The following is a 20,258-nucleotide window of genomic DNA, read 5'->3' as shown; positions in this document are numbered from 1 at the left end:
TTGCCTGTTTAAGTCTCTCCCATCAGGCATAAGATAGTAGGAGCAATATTAGTTGAAAATCAGGCTTGAGATACAGTTCTTAGACATGCACTTCATTTCTTACTTGCATTAACTGTCATCATCATTTTATGTATCATGCACTGAAAACTATTGTTGCATCACATACTTTAAAAACAGCATTACATTATTAACGCTCCCCTAACCTTCACATCACAAGTAACCTTGGTAGAAGCATATGACAATATTAGAATTAGGTTGTCCTAACATCGGCAGGCTGAGTGGACGTGGCAAACATACCTTAGAGTAAAATGTGTTTACACTTCAAGGGCAAAATGAGGCATCATGGGAAGTCTGATATTTTCTTTCTTGCTTTCTCCTTTCTTTCTCTTATCATGTGTGTGTGTGTGTGTGTGTGTGTGTGTGTGTGTGTGTGTGTGTGTGTGTGTGTGTGTGTGTGTGTGTGTGTGTGTGTGTGTGTGTGTGTGTGTGTGTGTGTGTTTCGGCAGAGAGTGTACACTGATACAAATATTGTGCTTGATCTACTTAAAAAAAAGGTCAACTTTTTGCATGAGATTATTATGTAGATCAAGAAAGACTAGTCTTAATTTTTTGTATGTAAATAATACATTTTGCAAGTACAGTCAACTTAATTGTGTTAAGTTTTCTTTATCAAAATTAAGTTGACTTTACTTGCAAATACATTTTATACATACTAAAAATTAAGTAGTTTATACAAAGACTAGTCTTTCTTGATCTACATAAAAATCTCATGCAAAAAAGTTGCCTTCATTTTTTTGAAGTAGATCAAGCAAGATAGTTTTTTACTGTTGTGTTCTACTTAAACAAATAAAGCATGTGCCATCTAAACGTTGGTCAATCTGCCCAATAGATTAAAATTGTTAAAGGAAAAGTATCATTGCTCGTTGTTTGTGTGTAAATGAAAAGATTGCCTGAGATTACATAAATACTGCTTGTTAAGGAAAAAAAATGCACAATGTCTTGTTTTTTGAACAAATGCAGATTAAGTTCAAAACTAGATGTATTCATGTAAAGCAACAAACTTCATTTTTATTTGTTAATATCACAGATTTAAATATGTTACATGCGTTTAGATTTATTTTTTTCAGTGAGGCTACCAACTTTCTCTGACCAGGCGAGTTCAGCACTTGGAGAGCAGCGATCCGGATGAGTTGTGTTGCATTGAAGATGATGACATTAACTGTGACAGCAGCTGATCGGAGACACTTTAGGAGTCGGGTCTGTCTGCGCTCCGCTGCGTCTCTGCGTCCTGCCAGGCAGCCGCGGCGGCTGGGAGGCTATTTTTAGAAGCTGTGTTGCGGTAAAGGAATCAATCAAACCGGGGCCGAAGCGTCCCCTTTATGACAATCTGCTGCTTTTCACGGCGGGCAATCCTCCGAGAGTCCCGTCTGCGCCTGCCCGGCCACGGGAAACGATGTGTGATCTGCTTTACTCCAGCTCCCGCCCGCCCATGCGCTTTCCCTTCACGCTCTCCAGGAACGAGAACGGCTGCACGGCAAACTTTTGCAACATGGGATCCATCGCACTTTGTAGAGACATTGCTCTTGGGACCTCACTAGTTTAGTGTCTTTGTCATGATCTTAGATTCAATTTGCGATAAGAATGAGAGATGATTAATGGTTAAAAACTAAAGGAGTGCGAAAAATCTCGAGGAGAGGGGGGGGATCAATTCCTTTCTCTTTAAGCCTACTTCTATCAAGTGTAAGTGCATATTTTTGCAGGCTCTTATGGGAATTAAGCACTCGTCCCGCTGCATGCTCCTCAGGAGAAAAATGGCGGAGTGTGAGAGCACTGAGGTAAGTGTAAGAAACACCTTCGATTATAATGTAAATTGAGAGTGCTGCAGAAACTGGAAATGCATGAGATCTACCTGCAGTAGAAGTTGCATCTCAGACACGTTTCAGGCTGCTGACTGTCTGATTTTTGAGATGATGCTTACCCCTCATCTTTCGGATGAAACACGCATTGTATTATGCAGAGCTGGTGCCGGTAACGTGCAAATTGAGAAGTCCAATGTTTTCCATCAAATCCCGCGGGTGTCTGTTGGGACGCACTGCAGTGATTTTGTTTTAAAGAGCTGAATGATATCACTTCTGCTTTCATGAACGGGATACTGTATTTGCCTATAAAGAAGAATATGCTGCGCATCCGTCCTCTGAGACAAATTGCCCCTATGCCTTTAAAAAGATCTAAGTGTATTTGAGTTTTATGACAAAAAAACAGCACGTTTTTGATCTAAAATGGGATACTATGAGTAATGCCAGATTGAGCGGGACAGTGGGCTGCTTTGCTTTGCTGGGATTCTCTTGCGCTGTCCAAGGTACTGCAGTACTTTGCAGACAAAACGAGAACATGATACACGGAGTGTGGGGCAGTTTTTCAGAAAGTAGGCTGATGAATTGAAGGTGTGTCAGCGAAATCCTCCTCCAAAATCATTCTTCATTCTTCATGCATAATTCACTTCCTGTGGCTCCTTTTTGGAAGCTGCGCCTTTCTCGTAGCACAGCAGGAGTCCCCATTTTTTTCAATGAATTGTGTGTCACATCTGTATTCGTGGCGTGACTGTACATAGCGGGGGTGTTGATTCATCTGGAAGTGATGCTTTAGAGATTCAAACACCCTCTGAAGTTGGAGACAGGCTCGTGATGCTCCTTGCATTATTCATCCCAAAAGGTTCCCTAAAAGCACACTCTTGGAAGCAGCCATCCTCACACTCTCAACATTTTATCTATGTCTGTGGGCAGAAAGTAACACCGTATAATAAGATGTATCTTTCCCATCTGCTGATTCTGTTTGCTGGTTTGAAATATCTACGTTGGGAGGGGCAGTAAGAGGTACAAATGCAAAAGATCAATTCTCCTTCCTGAATGTCAGGCTCTTTCCCCCATGAAACGGTGACACAAAAGTATTATGTCTTTACTAATATCAAAAGCTATACCCTTTTAACAGATGATCTGGCAGTTTCTCTTAAAATATGTTATTTGGCTCACGTTCATGAATTCCTATCGTGTGTTTTTTTTTATATCGACAGAGTTCACACATGGGCCACGGCCAAACAAGTACCAAGTGACTGTGTATTCTTATAACAGAAAGAAGTGCAGAGATGTCCTTCCCAAATCTCAACTGAGTAAAGAGATCTTGATGGTCAAAGGCAGGCACTGTTCTTTTGTCCTCTCTTTTCTGGGCCATTGTGTGAACTCATTGTGGCTGCTCTCCTCAGACAATATCTGCTTCCTAATGCAGTCTTTTTCAAAATTAAACTGAGCGTGATTTTGTTTTTCTCCACCGTTGTTCCCAGATATTCCGTAAACTAGCATTGACAGCTTCAAACATCTGTCCTGGGGCTCAGTGATGTTCACCTGTCAGTTTTGGTTTAAAGTCTCTATTTGTCAAAACTTGCATCAACTGTTTTCTTCTCTTTTTTAGATGATGCCAAGATTCAACCTGCAGTCTTTACACAAGACAGCACACGACTCATAGCAGATGATGGTGCAATTTTAGCCGAATGTAAAGTCTCTTTGATGATCCAAAGGATGAAAATTGAACACCCTTCACCACAGAACTAAACAGCTTTCTTTCTTTGGTCTTTGCTTTTTAACACCAAGCCAAACTTTTCACAAAGAATATGATGGTTTATTTATGTATTCAAAACTTTCTGAACTCCACCCAGCAGTGACAAATTGTCTGTGATCCTCAAGCTACAGAGAAAACCATACTCACCCTAATTTTTATGTTTACCCTTTTGATCAAAAATAATATCTCTAATCTTATTTATAGAGATCAATTCAACACATCAAAAGTGCAGTAATTTTAAAATGTTTTTTTGCCTTCATTTTAATAACGGAGCCTTTTGGAGTTTTCATGCAACCTATCATTGAAATGTACATCTTAATCTTCACTACATTTGGTTGATGAGACTTTAATATCTTAACCTAATGGTTATATTAGACAAAAGTAAACAAATGTGTTGCTGATTATGATCATTGAAAGTCAGTATTGCAAAATGTAATACTCCATTGCAGCAACAGAGAATAAGTGATTATACATGTTGTCAGTTAATTATTGATTCATCATTTGTACAGTATGTGGACAAAAGTACTGAGCACAGAGCTTTACTTTGTATTCACCATGTTGTGGTTGGTTTAAAGCCCATTATTTTCACATACTGTCTTCTTGACTTGTCTGAGTCTTTATGAGGCCCAGCAGGAAAACATTGTATGATGTCCAATTTAAATTGCAAAACTTATTTCCATCAGACCTTTTTGATCGTATGGGATCAACAGAATGTTGCTGCCTTGATCTCAGCATGTATTCGGGACACGGCAGGGGCAACTCGCATAGTGGAAAGCAGATCTGAGCAGCAGAGAATGATAATTGAAACATCCAGAAATCTAACAATTTAAATTCAAGTTCAGCACTGTAGCAAAAAATATTGCAAGATTAGAATGAGACATGAGATTGATGTGAAAAAAAAATTCTCTAGCACTTGCATGGCAGCACCTGTTTCCAACCGGACTCACAGCGGTCGGACCAGCACCTATGCTGTACCCTCCTATGTGATTTCTTGCTTGTGTTGTTCTCTCAGATGTAAGTCGCTTTGGATAAAAGCGTCTGCTAAATGACAGTAGTAGTAGTAGTAGTAGTAGTAGAAACTGGATAAATGAAAAATGAAAAAGGTGGCTAGAAAGGCAGTCAGAGATTACAGTCCTCAAATGCCCATGCTTCTTCCTTACACAGAGTTTCGTGGCATTTAGTCTTTTAGTTTTTTAATGTGATTAGATGACAGATAAGTGAAACTGAAAATATGGCTCAAGCTAGGCAGAAGGTACTGCTGAAATATATAAAAAATGTATAGAGAAAGGAAATGGCAGAAAACATTTACATTTTTCAGTTTTGTTTTATATTTAGCTTTTTCACCAAGATAATATTTTAAATATGTTGCTGTAATACTGAATGATCACTGAAATCATCAAGCCATCTTGTTCATCCTGGCAAATATTTACATCATGTATTATTATCTGATAGTTGGAATGGGAATAAACACGAGGATGGTTTTCTAGCTCAATTTGTGGTGAGATGAGGGGTTTTTCTGCTCCATCTCTCTCTTTTGCTTTCCCAACTCAACTGACACTCAGCATGGCAAGACCTTCCCAGCAGGCCTGACAGGTGATAATCTGGGTTTACCTTCTGTGCACTGCAGAGTTTTCTCCTTTTTCCATAAGGACAAACTGACTTCAAATCAGTGACCGGTTGTATTCTGGAGAGTCAATGGGCTCCCCTGACTACTGCATTGAACATAAGTCGAGAGGCACAAAAACAACTGCTGCAAATAAAGATGGTGATATCTAATGACTGTAAACTGTCCGGGAACGCAAACAAAATCCTCGTACACTGATACTTATCCTTATTTTGTTTCTTACCCCAAAAGGATTCCAGCTAACAAAAACTCAGCTCATCTCTAATGACGTGTTTCCTTTTCTTTCTATTTCTCTTTCAAGCAAACACAGTCACAACCACAGCCGATCCGCATAATTCCTTCTCAGTCGGCGCAACCAACCTCGTTGCCCAAGCCCGTCCCTTCTGTCCAGCATGCCCCTCTGCCTTCCCGCCCTCCTCATATGGGTCATGCTGCCGGCCTTCCTAGCTGTCCCGGGCGCGGAAAGATGTCCAAGTTCCTCAATCCAGAGGAGATGACCTCCAGAGACTATTACTTTGACTCATATGCCCACTTTGGTATCCATGAGGTATGCCCGTATGTCAGTATTATAACGGTGCTGATATTAAACATATATGGGTTATGCATGCTTAAGATTCATACAACTGCCAGACACTTGTGAGGTATACCAACTAAGGTAGCCAATTAATTTAATTGACCAATTATCCTGAAAAAATAAGGAATTCATGGAAGTAAACTAGAAAATTCCACATTTCTACAGTAAATTGTCCAACAGATGGTAAATGGTATGGTAAAGTCATATAAATACAATTACTGTACATGTTATCAGCTGTAGAATGTCAGTGAAAGACTACAAATGTGGAAGTCACACAGATAAAAATTAAACTGGAGCTGTTTGAATTTTACATTAACAGTTTGGGACTTATTCCCTTCAGGACCTCATACAATTTTATATTCAAATCCTTCTAGTCTAGTTTCTCTCTGCACACCAGGCAGATTTGCTGTAATTACACATCACAGGAATCAAATCTGTGGCTGAAATGTCCTCATTATGGATATGAAGAATGTACAGATTATAAAACTAAATTTGTATATGTTCCTGGGTGATTTTTGAAGAAATTCAAAAGAAATACAGGCAAAAAATAATTAAAACTTGCCTTTTCACTAGGAGCTGCATATGCTTCCCCTGATGCTGTCTTCCATGCTTTTTTTTCTTCTTCTCCTGTTTTTAGACTTAATTGCCTCACACTTCCTCACACTATTGTGTTTCTGAAAGGATGGCAAATGGTGACAGTGCGTAATGTTTTTTCTTGAGGCAGAGCACCCCTGTAGCTCATCCTCCTGTTCTCAACTGCTGGAACAACCTTTTAACTTAGAGGTTTATCTAACAGAGATTTTTAGGGATGTTGATTGCCATTACAGTTCAGTCCCTTTGTAGAACCTGAGATCTGACGTATTCCAGAGAAACATTTCTGCAAGGGATCTTCCTTTTGTGGTAGATGACCTTCAAAGCTCTACTACTGTTTTGGTGAAACAAAGATGAAGGATCGGGTCATCTTCAAAACCTTTTGAGCTTTTTGTTCTTCATCAAAGCCTCATCAAGACAATGTGGACATCGTTCTCTATCTTTTAGATCATCACTACCACCTGGGCTCATGTTCTTTGTGTAGTTACCACCACCCTCCATTTTCAGCTGAATTTTATTGAGTTGGTCAATGAAAGTCTAAAAAAAGAAATACAAATAGCACGGTACTATTGTGACTTGCAACTTTTGAGATTGTTTAAAAAAAAACATTTTTGGAATGTAGGTCAGGTACATTCTTGTCATTTCTGCTTACTCTTTCCATTTACACATGCATGCACACTGTGCAAGAAGCAAAAACCAGATGCAGACAGCCCAAGCCTGCGGGCTCACGTGGCCTATTCAGAAAAACCAGCCATTAAATGCGTTTGAATGTGGACCAATGCCGCTGAGAGGGAGCAGAGTGAGACTAGCTGAAGGCTGTGCATTGTTCCTGCTCCTCTATCACAGCAGACTCCCAGTGTCCAATCAATGCCTTTAATTGAACATAAACAATTCTCTCTCTGCTCATTAGCAGTATCAACAATTGCTTATATTATTTATCGTATACTAACCAGGAAATGCTGAAGGACGAGGTGAGGACCCTCACGTACAGGAACTCCATGTACCACAACAAACACATCTTCAAGGACAAAATCGTGTTGGATGTTGGAAGTGGGACTGGGATCCTCTCTATGTTTGCGGCTAAAGCGGGGGCAAAGCACGTATATGGGGTAAGATGTGTTTTATGTTGGAGAAAAGTGATCAGACGGATCCACAGATCTGTTCATTCTGTGTGTGAAAGTCTGCTGAGTGCGTATCAGCACATTGTAACTGTTTTCTTCAGAATTAGCATAAACCTCACGGCATGTCTCATATGACACGCAGGTGATTACAGTGTGATCTCTCAGGTGGGACAGTGATTTGGGAGCTCTCACTGCTACTGCGTTTTTGGAGCAGAAGTAATTGTGAGTCATTGTGCGTCTCAGAGCACACGCTGCATATTAAGTGTTCGTCCGGGATGACCATGTGAAGCTTATTTTTTGGGGTAGCTTAACTCCATGTGCTTCAGGGGAGAAGTGATTAGCTCAGAACTGGCCAGAGACTTTTCCTTTAGTTATTCATTGACATTCAGAGTGCGTGTTTGACTTTCCACTGAGTCTCGTGTTTGTTTGCCTTTGATGTGAGAGGTAAGTCTGCGAGGGGGCAGTGTAGGCCAACTTGACCATAACGCTCTTATAATAACACTGTTATAAAATAGAAAAAGTGATTGCTTTAATTGTGGGTCCAGTTTTGGTCATTGTTGGAAAGAAAAGTATATTTTTAATGAGGACAAATGAGTGCAAAAGTGGCAGATAAAGAGTGGATTGTTAATGAGTTTGATCATTTAATCCAGATCTATAGTGAAATTTCAAAAAGTCATGTTATTATTCAAATTACAGTTTGCAGATACGATATGTGTCCGTGAAATGCAATTTTAGTACACTAATTTTAGTGTAATGTTAGTGTCTGTTATTCTTTCCTGCTAGTGATCGCTAGTAAAACTATACAGAAGAATACAATTACATACAATAAGTGAGAAACTCATAAAAAGACTAAAAAAGACATGATTTACATTGATAATCTGCCAAACATGTGCATAACATGCTGGATACCAGAACAACACATTTTAGTAACAATTATGCTGGGTCAGCTACAGTGAGCGTCCTCCTCAGTGTACATCGTGTATAGCATTCATGTTCAGCAGCCCTGACAATATTCCTTCTGTTTCATGATTTGTCACGTTTTGTCTCGAGACCAGACTGGGTAATGACTGGGATGCCGTGTTGTCAATATCCAACATTTCATCTGAATCACATTTGAATATTAAACCAGATCTTTAAAACGAGACACATTTAAGTACAAGAGCCTTTTTATCAAATGCTTTTGTAGCCAAAACAAACAACAAATAACGTAAAGTAAGAGTGATAACTCCGAAATCTAACTGCTGAGAGCACACACAGGATAACATCTTTGATATCCCTCCAGTTGCTACATATATAAAGCAATTACATTTCTTAATGTAAAATTGCAAGGATGTCCGATGATCATCAGAATATTTAGAGTATCTGTCCATGGATATGGAGCAACAACAGAAAAACAGTCCAAAATGGATGAGTTTTGTACTCCGGATGTACATCACAATTCTACCATCTAAAATCACTACATGGTCGTAGAAACAATTGGAGAAGCCATTATTAGTGGATGCAATCTGCCGCTGCATCCACAAATTCAAGTTAAAACTTGAATATTCCAATTAAAAAAATACATGCATACAAATATAAACAAATCTATTATCAGCACCCTCGCTCCTGCACCAGAGGACAAGGAGAAGACAAAGGAGGCTTTAAACTTCTGATCTTCTGATTCTGTGCCACAGTTAAAATGTAAGTTTTCTTCTTGAGTCAACCTAGTAGTGAGGTAATTTGCCACAAAAAATTCCACATTTTGGTGTATTTCTACAACAATATTATTTCTAAATGTCAAGATATTATCATTACTAGTCTTTGGACTTGATTTAAATTAAAATAGTTTAGAATAATTTGCACTACACACTGCATTGGATTTTACTTTACGTCCCAACTTCTTTGGGAAATGCGGTTTATTCTAAGCGAGCATCTACCTTTAAGCAGACAAAAATACATGCTGCAACTGTATAACTAATTCGTGATAGTAATTTAATTTAAAAAAATGGCTGACCTTAAACGGTAATGAACTGCAGCTCAAGCAACCGCCTCATTCCCAACTTTTGCTCCTGTCTAAGTTAAGGTTAACTGTCCAGCCAGAGGGCAGACATGCTGCGACATGTAGGTAAAATTAGAAAGGTGTATGTGCTGTGTCCCTAAGGTAAAGGATGAGGGGGGAGCCCACAGGCATGATCACAGTGACTGTGACTCTTCCTGACACTGGTGAGATATACAGGAAGTGCCGGCCATGTGTGAGGACGTGCCTGTGTCAACATCCCTCCAGGCTTCTGTATCGACAATGAAATGTGATTCTGATGGACACGTGGCTAATGGCTATTTCTTCCTGGTGAGATGCAAGATGAAATGAGGATTCATTCCCAATTAGAGGGATGGCATCAGCAGCCTTATTATCACATGCCAGCGGGGTAATAATACAGGCAGATGTATGCCTAAAAGCAAACACACATGCTTATACCAGGTGCAACATTTGCACTGGCATTTGTTTATGCAGCTGGTGAAGCCTAATGTTTGATGGGCACAAGAAGCTTCTCGATAAGTCCTCTACGAACGGCGAACGAAGACTACAGAAGGGCTGCTAAAGATTGTGCTAATGTGAAGTTCCTGGATCGATTGTGTGGTTGCTCAGTGGGAAAACCGATGACCTCCATTAGAAGGTATAGCTAAAGTTTAATCTCTTCAAGACATTGTTTAGTTTGTCCATCACACTACTGATGTGTGGCCTATGCTCCATTTATTGGCACTCAAAAATGAGAGCCCAAGATCTCATTGTCCCATGCAGATATGTGGTTACTTGATTAGGCCCCAGCCTGGTGAAGAACTTTGACGATCCACAACAGTGCCTATTGACGAGTCCTATGGTTTCTTGTGACCAGACGGATCATTTGCCACAAGAAAAAAAACTGAATAAACAACTTCTTAAAAAAAGAAGAAAAAAAAACAGTCTCCAGGCGCGGGGAGTGTACACTCAGGTGAAAGTCTGACTCTCAGACTGGACCAAGTATTCCAGCCTAGTACAGTATGTCCTTATTTTGTTTGACTGTTGTATTTTGTTTGGGAATTGTTTAATACAAGAGTCCATAGTTTTTTATATTTGGCTGTTACAATGTTGCTGGTGGCGGTACATCAATATATCCCTCCTAGGTGGTTCATTTGTAGGCAGAAGGAACATTTTCAAGCACCACGTTTGGGACTCAGAGGGAAGATTAAGAAAGATAAATTACTGATAATTAAAAAAAAGGCTAAAATGTCACAATAGAAACTGCTGGAGATCCTGCTGCAGTCAATGGATAATTGTGTTTGAGGAGTGAGTATCTATGACCTTACATTAGTTTAATTAAGAAACTCTGGCAGCCCTTCATATGAGTCTTGCCAAATCATATCACTTTGTATAATCCGTGCCTTTTACAGTTTTTTTTCAATGTCTTTATTTCAGTTTAACTGTGGGACATTTCAAACACTGCTAAATGAACCCTGACGCATTATGTCAGATGATGATCCCATATTGGGTTATCGCTGCTGCTGTCATGGATACAAGCTATGAAACATGCTGCACTCACCCTCAATGCTCAAAACTGGACAGATCATTATCTGACTTTTCTGCTCCTTTGTTTTAAATGACTAGATTTGCAGTTTTGTTTAAACAAATCATGCAGCGATGTGGAGTAATGAGAGGTTTTCCAGCATCCACGAGGAGATACTAAACTAAGATGGCTTTGTATTCTTTACTCTTCTTTTTATTCCCCAGGGAGCCTGATGCAACCAGGCATAATTAGCCTGAGGAGTGATTTTAAAATAACAACGTTATTCTAGAAGAATTATTGCTCCCTCAAGACCAAGTGGTGCAATACGAGAGATGTGACCACTGCCTCCAAGGGTCAACATTGACTGTGATTTAGTTGTCTGTATATAATATAAACTGGGAACACGTGGAAAAAAATGGTGTCAAAATCTGTATTTGGCTTCCGGAAACTAAATTTTCCCCGAAAAGTATGGGCAAGACAATCAACAATCCTTTACAATTGAACGCACAAGGAGAAGCCTCACTTATTTATCCATCCTGGCAGCACAAAGATTGATTAAATAACAGTATGCCAAGGCAGAAGCCCAGAATTTTGGTCAACATTTCTCACAAACAGGTAAAGTTGTAGCAATGTCCCCTGCAGAGTTTCATAATGGTCAGAAAAATTATAATTTCAAAACATTACTCTAAGTCAAGTTGTGACTTTGGAGACAATAATTTTATACAGTAAAAATATAATATATTAACAGTATTTACAAACACAATTTTGAGAAAAAATGGAATAATTTCTAAAATGTTTGTTCTAAAAAACAAAAACTTAAATCTGTGTACATAAAAGATGTAAGCAAATCTAGACCTTTCTGAGATATCCCACATTCAGCAGAGTAAACTGTGATGGGTGAAGGCCTCGGGATTGGCTTGGAAATACCTGGGAGAAGCTGTGACAATCAACATCCTCCGTAACTGCATCCAGAAATGTCAGCCAGAACTACATTACACAAGGAGGACGCCGTATATCAATCCGGCGCGGGAGCTCTCCAGCCATGAGTTCATCTCACGCTGACAGGAGAACCCATTCTGTGGGCAGATGAGTCTATATTTCAGTTTGCATTTTGCATAAAAAAATAGGGTTAACACAACAAAAACCATGTGCCAAAGACAAGCAAGGTCGTTAGTGCCAAGCCAGTAAATGTGAGGGTTTGGGATCGCGTTTTAATTGTATGAAGTTATTCTAACAGTAACTGCTTTTTTTCCTCCTGACAGATTGAATGTTCCAGTATATCAGAGTACTCAGAAAAGATCATCAAGTCCAACCACCTTGACAGTGGTAAGACCTGATTCTGGTCATCTATGTCTCCACCTTTTGATGAATCCTGCACCTCAGTATCCCAGAGAGCTATAGAGCTCTAGTTATTACCGTAGAGGAAAGTCACGGAAGGAAGGCAGGCAGAAGAGACAGACAGCAAACGTCTGGAATAGAAAGAGCTATGCGATTGTGGATAATGTAAATTCCAGAGCTCTTTTATTCCTTTGTCACACTGTTGTACAGTTTCTCATTTGTATTAACTTGCATTGTTCGACATTGTTTGAGTAATTTTTCTTTTCAAAACATATGTATGTATATGTAGGCTTGTTTTTTTTATCACAGCAGCCCTGCAACAGCTAAATAAAAATTGCCTGCCAAGACAGCAAAAGTTCCAAACAAAAATGATCGGGTAATTGGAAAAATAAGAAATAAAAAAAGAAAATATATATATATATATATATATATATATATATATATATATATATATATATATATATATATACATATATATATATATATATATATATATATATATATATATATATATATATATACATTTTAATCAATCCAGAAGCATTGGCAGGCTAAGTAAAAAGCTGCATCTTACAAAATGAAAATGATCATTTGGACAGATGAGCAAAGAAGAAAACTTTGGCCAAAATGCATTGCGCCTTATTTGGTGAATATCAAAACCAGCAAATCATCACAAATTACTCATATCGAGCACATTGGTGGGGAGGGGAGGGGGATTTAAATTTACCTTACAGCCACAGGACTCCTTGAGTCAACCGGTTTTCATTACCAAAATATACTATTTCCATACAAAACACACAGCAATCGAGGTGTGAAATGGACCAGTAAAAATCCAACCCTGTCAGGTTGGAGTGGTGTGATAGGACCTTAGAAGAGCTGTACATAAAACAAATGATAACAAACCTAAATGAACCAAAGCAATGTTATCATACAGAGAAGGCCAAAATTCATCCATAATGACGTAAGAGATTGAGAAATTGAGAATTTTGAATTACTTTGTCATGTAGGGCTGCTGACTCTTGACTTGATTTTTATTAGCTCCTGATACAATCAAGTCGTAGAATAGAAAAACTGTACTTTTTCATGCATGTCAACAAGTCAGATGATTTGTTGTAAGGATGAACTGTGCATGTGCATCAAATGAGGTTTAAAGGAATTGTGTGTTGTTTCAGTCATCACCATTTTCAAAGGCAAGGTGGAGGAGGTGGAGCTTCCAGTTGAAGAGGTGGATATCATCATATCTGAGTGGATGGGCTACTCGCTCTTCTATGAATCCATGCTCAACACTGTCATCTTTGCCAGGGACAAGTGGCTGGTACGTCTGTTGGTTAGACCTGATCAGTTTAAAATAAAGAAAAGAAAGAAAGAAAATTCTTACATTTACTTGACCGTTTATTAATTATAGACAGTTTAGCCCCAAGATTATTGAGGCATTTCAGTGCTTAAAGGACAAGGATAAAACCTGTCACTGGACATTTCCAATCCCTCCAAGGTCCATGCATCAAGAACTGTTATCCAAGTTTTGCCAAGTGTCGTAGGGAGTCACAGCATCTGAGCTGCACCATTACACTGTAGGAACGTGTACTGTGGTCAGACGAATCAAACTTCCTGATCTTTTGTAGAACAAATGGAAACTATAGACCAAAGATGAAAATGAGGAACCAGACTGAGAAATACATGCAGGAAGAAAAGCACAAATTCACAGCTGCACTGCTTAATTTATTGGTGCCAGAATGGCTTTTAAGTGTCTTTAGAAAAAAAGGATTACAAAGTAGATATTTAGAATTTGTACGGGGCCTGACATAAAGTTATCTATATTGTTAAAAGAACAAATAAGAAATATCTAGGTACATACTGTCTGAAACCAAATTACAGTGAAAGTAAATGTAAGAATCACTACACCCATTTTCAGCTGCCTTTTCCTTTGCATCCCGACTTCTTCTACTTTGGGGTTCGATGTGCATGTGATTTAGACTGAAGGCTGCTCACACCAGCGGCTGTCACTGGGGGGCATCTCCACACACTCTCTCCAAAGTTGACTCTGTCGTAAAATAAAACCCACTTTTTACATCCCACTTCTAGTGGGTCGTAATAAGTGATTTAAACATTTAGTGACTGACAAATGAAATGTTGCTGCAGCTGTAACAGACATTAATAATGTGTCCAGAATTAATTTCTGAGTTATTTTCTCGCCTCCACTGTGAAACAGAAAGCCGGTGGATTAATGTTTCCGGACCGAGCTTCCCTGTACGTGCTGGCCATAGAGGACAGGCAGTTCAAAGACTTCAAAATACACTGTAAGTGTATTTGTGTTTTTACTTAATGGGCACCTTGGGGATTTTTTTTTTTTATATATGCATGTAGAGAAAAATGTCCACAACTCCAAGTGTGGGCACAGTCACACACAAGCTTTCCAGCGCAGCTAATAACTCTGAACTTTTCCTCTGGCACAAGACTGGGGGCGATAATTGGTATCATAGGTCAACAAGCCTCTCCATCACACATCCTACTCAAAACCTTCAATGGAGGACCGTGGGCGATATTTTGTTACTGCACGCACAGGAGAAGAACAACACCGCCAACATACTGTTGAGCCAGTGCGCAACCCAGGAAATACAAGGAAAACAAACACAACAGCAACCAACAGGCCTCCTACTCCCACTCCCACACACATCTGGGAAATTATACAACTAAAGTATGAAACTCAGTGATACTTATAACCTATTGGTTCAAATTTTTGCACTGCAGCGCTGTCTTATAATGTCTGGATTGTTCACTTTAGACTGCATTACCTCTATAACGTGAAACATACAGGGTCTCACGCTTTGCTGTGCGGATATTGATGAAAAACGTATTTCCCTCCTGGCAAAGAGCCCCATAGGCCCCTCTTTGTGAGCTCAAAGTGGTCTTTTGAAAGATTCCAGTAGAAGCTTTCCCACAGCATCCTGTAATCATTGCTGCTACACTGGACTGCACACGTCCTTAAATAAGTGGGCAGAAAGAAATGCAAATGGACTTCCTCCTAAAAGCCCTGAGTGGTTTGCACCCTGTGCAGTATCACCAGTTCTCCAAAGTGCTCAAGTTGCTCTCCTTTTATTAGGTCACGGCAAAGAGGCTTGCCGACACAGTATCCTAAGAGACTGAATAACTAATGTATGAAATGATTGAGCTAAAGAAACAGGGCTATGTGAGGTAAGTATGGGCTCTTGAGTTCAAGGAGGCACATGTTTACAAATCACTGCACAATTTAATGAGTCTTTTCATCTGTTCAAATGAAATTCAGTCCAGAATTCGAAGAAATGGGTTGTTAGGTGGACTATTGTGGGACATTCTGTCAGCGCCTCCCTTACTGTAACTGTTTGCACCTCCTGCTGCGTTTGTCACAAAAGAAAGAATGTTACATATGTTTGAAATAGGCAAACAATAACTAAAACCATGGTGATAAAATAACTCCACCATGCTGTATTTGCCAGGGTGGGAGAACGTCTATGGCTTTGACATGACCTGTATCCGCAATGTGGCCATGAAGGAGCCCCTGGTGGACGTGGTGGACCCCAAACAGGTGGTGACCAACTCGTGCCTGGTCAAGGTAACTACTGCGAAGTGTTGGCCGCCTTCTCGTTGATGATTGATCGGACAATTACAAAGCCTGGCGTATTGTCGACCGTGGAGCCGCTGCATGTCAAAGGAGAGTTTACACTGACAGTGGCATCGTTTTCTTCACAAGGCCACACATCACCAGCCTGTTAATTAAATTTACAACGTGCCACGAAAGCATTACAGATGCTCCCAGCAGGATGTGATTAGCCTGCCAGTTGTGCATCGGTGTCATTGGTGATAATTAGCTGGCAGAACAGCATAATGGTAATCTCGCTATCGATCAGATTTCATTTTTAGCGCTGGAATCATGCTTAGGGAAACAATTACCCCATTGGATTCGATTAGAAGTCAGGCCTCTTTCACAGAGATGCACGCTGCTGGAGTCTATCCCAGCTGTTACAAGGACAGAGGCAAAAGAGTCATAATCCACCCCAGGATGAACAGGAGCTTGCGCTCATACATCTCTCCAGTTTAGAAGCAGCAGTTTGGACCTGAGGTGCAATTGTTTGGGCTCCACGGTCCAGCCACAGATGTCCCCAGTCAACTCACAACCTCTTTGCTATAAGGCAATAAAGCGAGCCAACATGCCACCCTGCCCTAATAACAGTTGGTGTTATACCACTTTGAAAGTGTATTCAGACTAATCTGATGAGCTCATCTGTATTCTTCAGAGCGTAGAAGTGTTTCCCCAGCCACCTCAATCAAGTAATTCTGGGCCATCACTCATTCTGTACCTGAGCCAAGTTATTTATGCAGGTCTTGCCAGATTTACATCATCATGGGGCCAACCATTTTAGTTACATGCTCATTACCATTGGCGTGCTCCTGGGACAACAAAAGCGTGCTACAATTTTTAATACCGGTTCACATATCAGTTTAGGAGTGAGAATATTCTCACAGTTAAGAAGAAGAAGAGAGACTCACCAGTTCACGGTGTTGGTGTATTATGTGATTACATTTATTATGCTGTTTTGCTGACATGATTTCAATGATAACTTATATTAATTTACAAGGCATCATAAGGTCTGGGATGAGTTTAACCCCGATGTGTGGCGATCGCCCCCTACGAGCTTCTCACTGCATGAATTAGACTCTTCAGGCAGGTGAAACACACTCATCCCCGTCCCCCTCACTGTGCTTCATCTCAGTCATTTTGTTTTTTTTTCTCCCTGGCATTGATTAATGGCGTACCCTCTCTCACCTCTCTTTTGAAGGATTATTGCTGTGCTGCTATAGTTTAACCTATATATCAACTTTCTCTATTATGAAATAAATGCAGTAAAATCATCAGTCAAGAGCGTTGAATTGATATTTGCATAATGACGACAGGGAAGCCGCTTGTCTTTGGATAGCATGGGGAAAAACAATCCTTCCAGCAGTGGTAGCCCGCTGGCAGGCTGCGTTGTCTGAAAATGGATTACCAAATGATCTAATTAAAGTCATGGAGCTGTGGAGAAATGCGCACATGAACTCGTTATCAGACCGCCGCTTGAAACTTTGGGGGCAATAATCAAGGATCATTAAGGTTGTTTTCAAAGAAAACAGTTTAACACTAAGAGCATTTTAATGCAGTCTTAAAAGGTTTTATTTTACCTTCAGAGTAATTACATGAGGGCATCATAAACTTTCAAACGTGACTTTGAGAAGCGTATACTGCATCGCCGGAGAAGATGTGCGGTGGCTGTGTTTACGGGCGTGATTTGTTCTTTTGTTAGGACAGCGGGGGGAATCTGACATCAATAATGCATTGTTTTTATTGCCAGCAAACATAAGGATCATTCCACCGCAGCAAATATAGCATCTGGCACCAAAGCCAGCAAGCAAGTTGTGAATATCCATTAGTGCTGATGGTACATGAAAGGAGATGATGACAGCCATGCCATCCTGCAGCGTAGGTTTCAGGTGAAATGCAATTTCTCTGTTACTCTGAGCTAATATGATCAAGTAAGTCACTGTCGTCTAAGTTAATACGGAGTGTTGGCAGAGCTCCGTTAACGCAGCAGTAAACCGGAATGTGGAACAACATGTTTTTATCTGAGGAGGAACCACTGATGTGATGCCGTATCGGATACCCTGTTAAACTGAGAGGAGCCAGAGAACATTTGCAGATTTTGGGTCCAAACTCTGTGAATAAATGATGCCTGGAGTTGGACAAAAGCTAAAGCTCTCAGGCGCCAGCCTGTTCCCCTCATCGATCCTGCACATGAGCTACTGGCCTCCTTACAGCTTACAGACAAACCCACAGAAGTTTACTAGCAATTTTACAACTTGCAGGTGGAAGCAGTACTAAACTTCTTTGTCATGCTCTCTTGCTGTTTTTGTTGCATTGCAAGTAAAATCAGAATTTCACCATTTATTTCTGCAGCATCTTTATTTTTTAATATGTGACAGTAATGAGTTGAAGAGTCTTTATTTTTCCAGGAGGTGGATATCTACACAGTAAAGCCTGAGGACCTCTCATTCACCTCAACCTTCTGCTTGCAAATCCAGAGGAACGACTACGTCCATGCACTGGTCACTTACTTCAACATTGAGTTTACTAAGTGTCACAAGAAGACTGGCTTCTCCACCGGTAAGATTTGACAGACATTTATACGTGACACCGGTCAGTTTTAGGGTATAGGAGTGTGCACGGCATAAGCAGCTTGTGTGCATTAGAACTACAGCTTTATTACTGGATAGTGAATCAAGGTCCCTGTTAAATACGCGAAAGAAAAGGATTGAAATGATATCTGTGAAACGGGACATTATTCACAGTGGCGGGTCAGCTTACAGAGGCATTAAGTGCAGAAGGAAACCTTTACTTAGATTTCCATTTATTTGCAGTGCACAAATGTACTTTCAGGTTTAAAAGTTTTTTTTGTACTTCAATAAACATAATCTGTTCCTTGCTGGGTCTTAAACTTAAGAAAGTAAAACTTCAGAGCCAACAACAATCAGCTATCCCAGCTGGCAAAGCAGCCCAAATCATCACCCATCCACCTCCGTGCTTGATGGTGTGTGTGAGGCGTTTGTGTTGACATGCTGTATTTTGGTTTTCTGCTAATGTGCGACAGCTCAAAATGTCCAAACATCTCCATTTCAAAGGACGTTGCCTAAGAATTCTTTGGGTTTTTTCAAATGCAGCTTTTCAAATCTAAAGCACTCTGATTATCTTTTTAGAGAAAGAGGTGTATTTTGCCTGGAAACCCTTCCAGCCAAGTCATACCGGTCATTTTTTCTAATTCCACTATCGTGGACTTCAAAATTGAACATGCTAAATGAAACACGTAGCGGCTGAGATGCAGCCCTTGGGATATTTGCCATCTCTCTTACCAAGAATGATCTGACTTGGTGGACATGCTGAGACATTGTAGTCCTTGAGTTAACCATAAACGTCCTTGGATGTTCCCTGGAAGGTTGGGAACTGTCTTGAAAGTTGTCGGTTTGTGAATAATTATATTCATGGTAGACTTATATACTCTAAAATGTTAGGAAATTACTCTACAATCCATCCCAGACAGGAACAACTGCTTCTGTAACACCTTTGCTGATATCTTTCCTCTTTAACATTGTGTTGACACACTGAATGCTCCAGATCTGCCAAAATGTGTGCCGTTACAAAGGTATTAAATCTGATCATGAATATATCTGATAAAACATTGCATTTGGCTACTTTTTATCCTCCAAGGGTGCACTTAGTTTTCACACACTGCATTTAAGGTGTGGTTTTATGAAATGAATAACGACAAGGTGTAACAATGACAGGTCTCCAATTCTACCTCATTTTAAGACCTGAAAAGTACCTTTTTCTTCCCCCTTATCAAGACTTTAAATCAGATATACCGATCCCAGCAGTCAGGGGAGGTGTTCTGTCAAAACTGGTGTGTGACTGACCTCTAGTGGAGCTGGAGAGAAGAAGCCACATATTAAATGGAGATCCATCTCATTAAATTGAGATGGATATCTCAGCTCTTGTGGTTGAAAGGAAAAAAGAAACGTGTGGATCATATTTTATTGATCAACTACACCCTCACAAGGACTTCTTAAGTTCAACACAAACCAATGCAGAGCATGATTTCCTGTCATCAGCTCCTACTTGTCCTTCCCACTGCCCTTCTATTGATTCCCTGCAGGTTTTAATGCCATGCAAGTTTCCAATTGCCAGAACTCAAGAGCCGCCTGCCAAAAACGTAGCTGCCGAGACGGATCTAAAGTTACACACTCAGAGCCGAAGTGCGTCTACACTGTCCTGCACAAGATCACTAACATGGCATATAGACGTTTAGCTTCGGAGA

The 20,258-nt window shown here is 40.1% G+C and overlaps 1 protein-coding gene across 1 annotated transcript in view; it reads left to right on the top strand.

Moving 5' to 3' along the window:
- The first annotated feature begins 1,195 nt into the window (after positions 1-1,195).
- Positions 1,196-20,258, top strand: part of LOC133443984 (protein arginine N-methyltransferase 8-B) — a 24,942-nt gene continuing 5,879 nt past the window's right edge. Inside the window, exons 1-8 of the mRNA XM_061721377.1 lie at positions 1,196-1,835; positions 5,538-5,783; positions 7,355-7,510; positions 12,306-12,369; positions 13,554-13,696; positions 14,591-14,678; positions 15,855-15,970; positions 18,403-18,553. Of these exons, the coding sequence (XP_061577361.1) occupies positions 1,767-1,835; positions 5,538-5,783; positions 7,355-7,510; positions 12,306-12,369; positions 13,554-13,696; positions 14,591-14,678; positions 15,855-15,970; positions 18,403-18,553 (1,033 nt within the window). The 5' untranslated portion in view covers positions 1,196-1,766. The remainder of the gene's footprint in view (positions 1,836-5,537; positions 5,784-7,354; positions 7,511-12,305; positions 12,370-13,553; positions 13,697-14,590; positions 14,679-15,854; positions 15,971-18,402; positions 18,554-20,258) is intronic.

The sequence above is a fragment of the Cololabis saira genome, chromosome 5 (genome assembly GCF_033807715.1).
Source record: "Cololabis saira isolate AMF1-May2022 chromosome 5, fColSai1.1, whole genome shotgun sequence".
Taxonomy (NCBI): Eukaryota; Metazoa; Chordata; class Actinopteri; order Beloniformes; family Belonidae; genus Cololabis; species Cololabis saira.
This window is presented reverse-complemented; position numbering and strand designations above follow the sequence as displayed.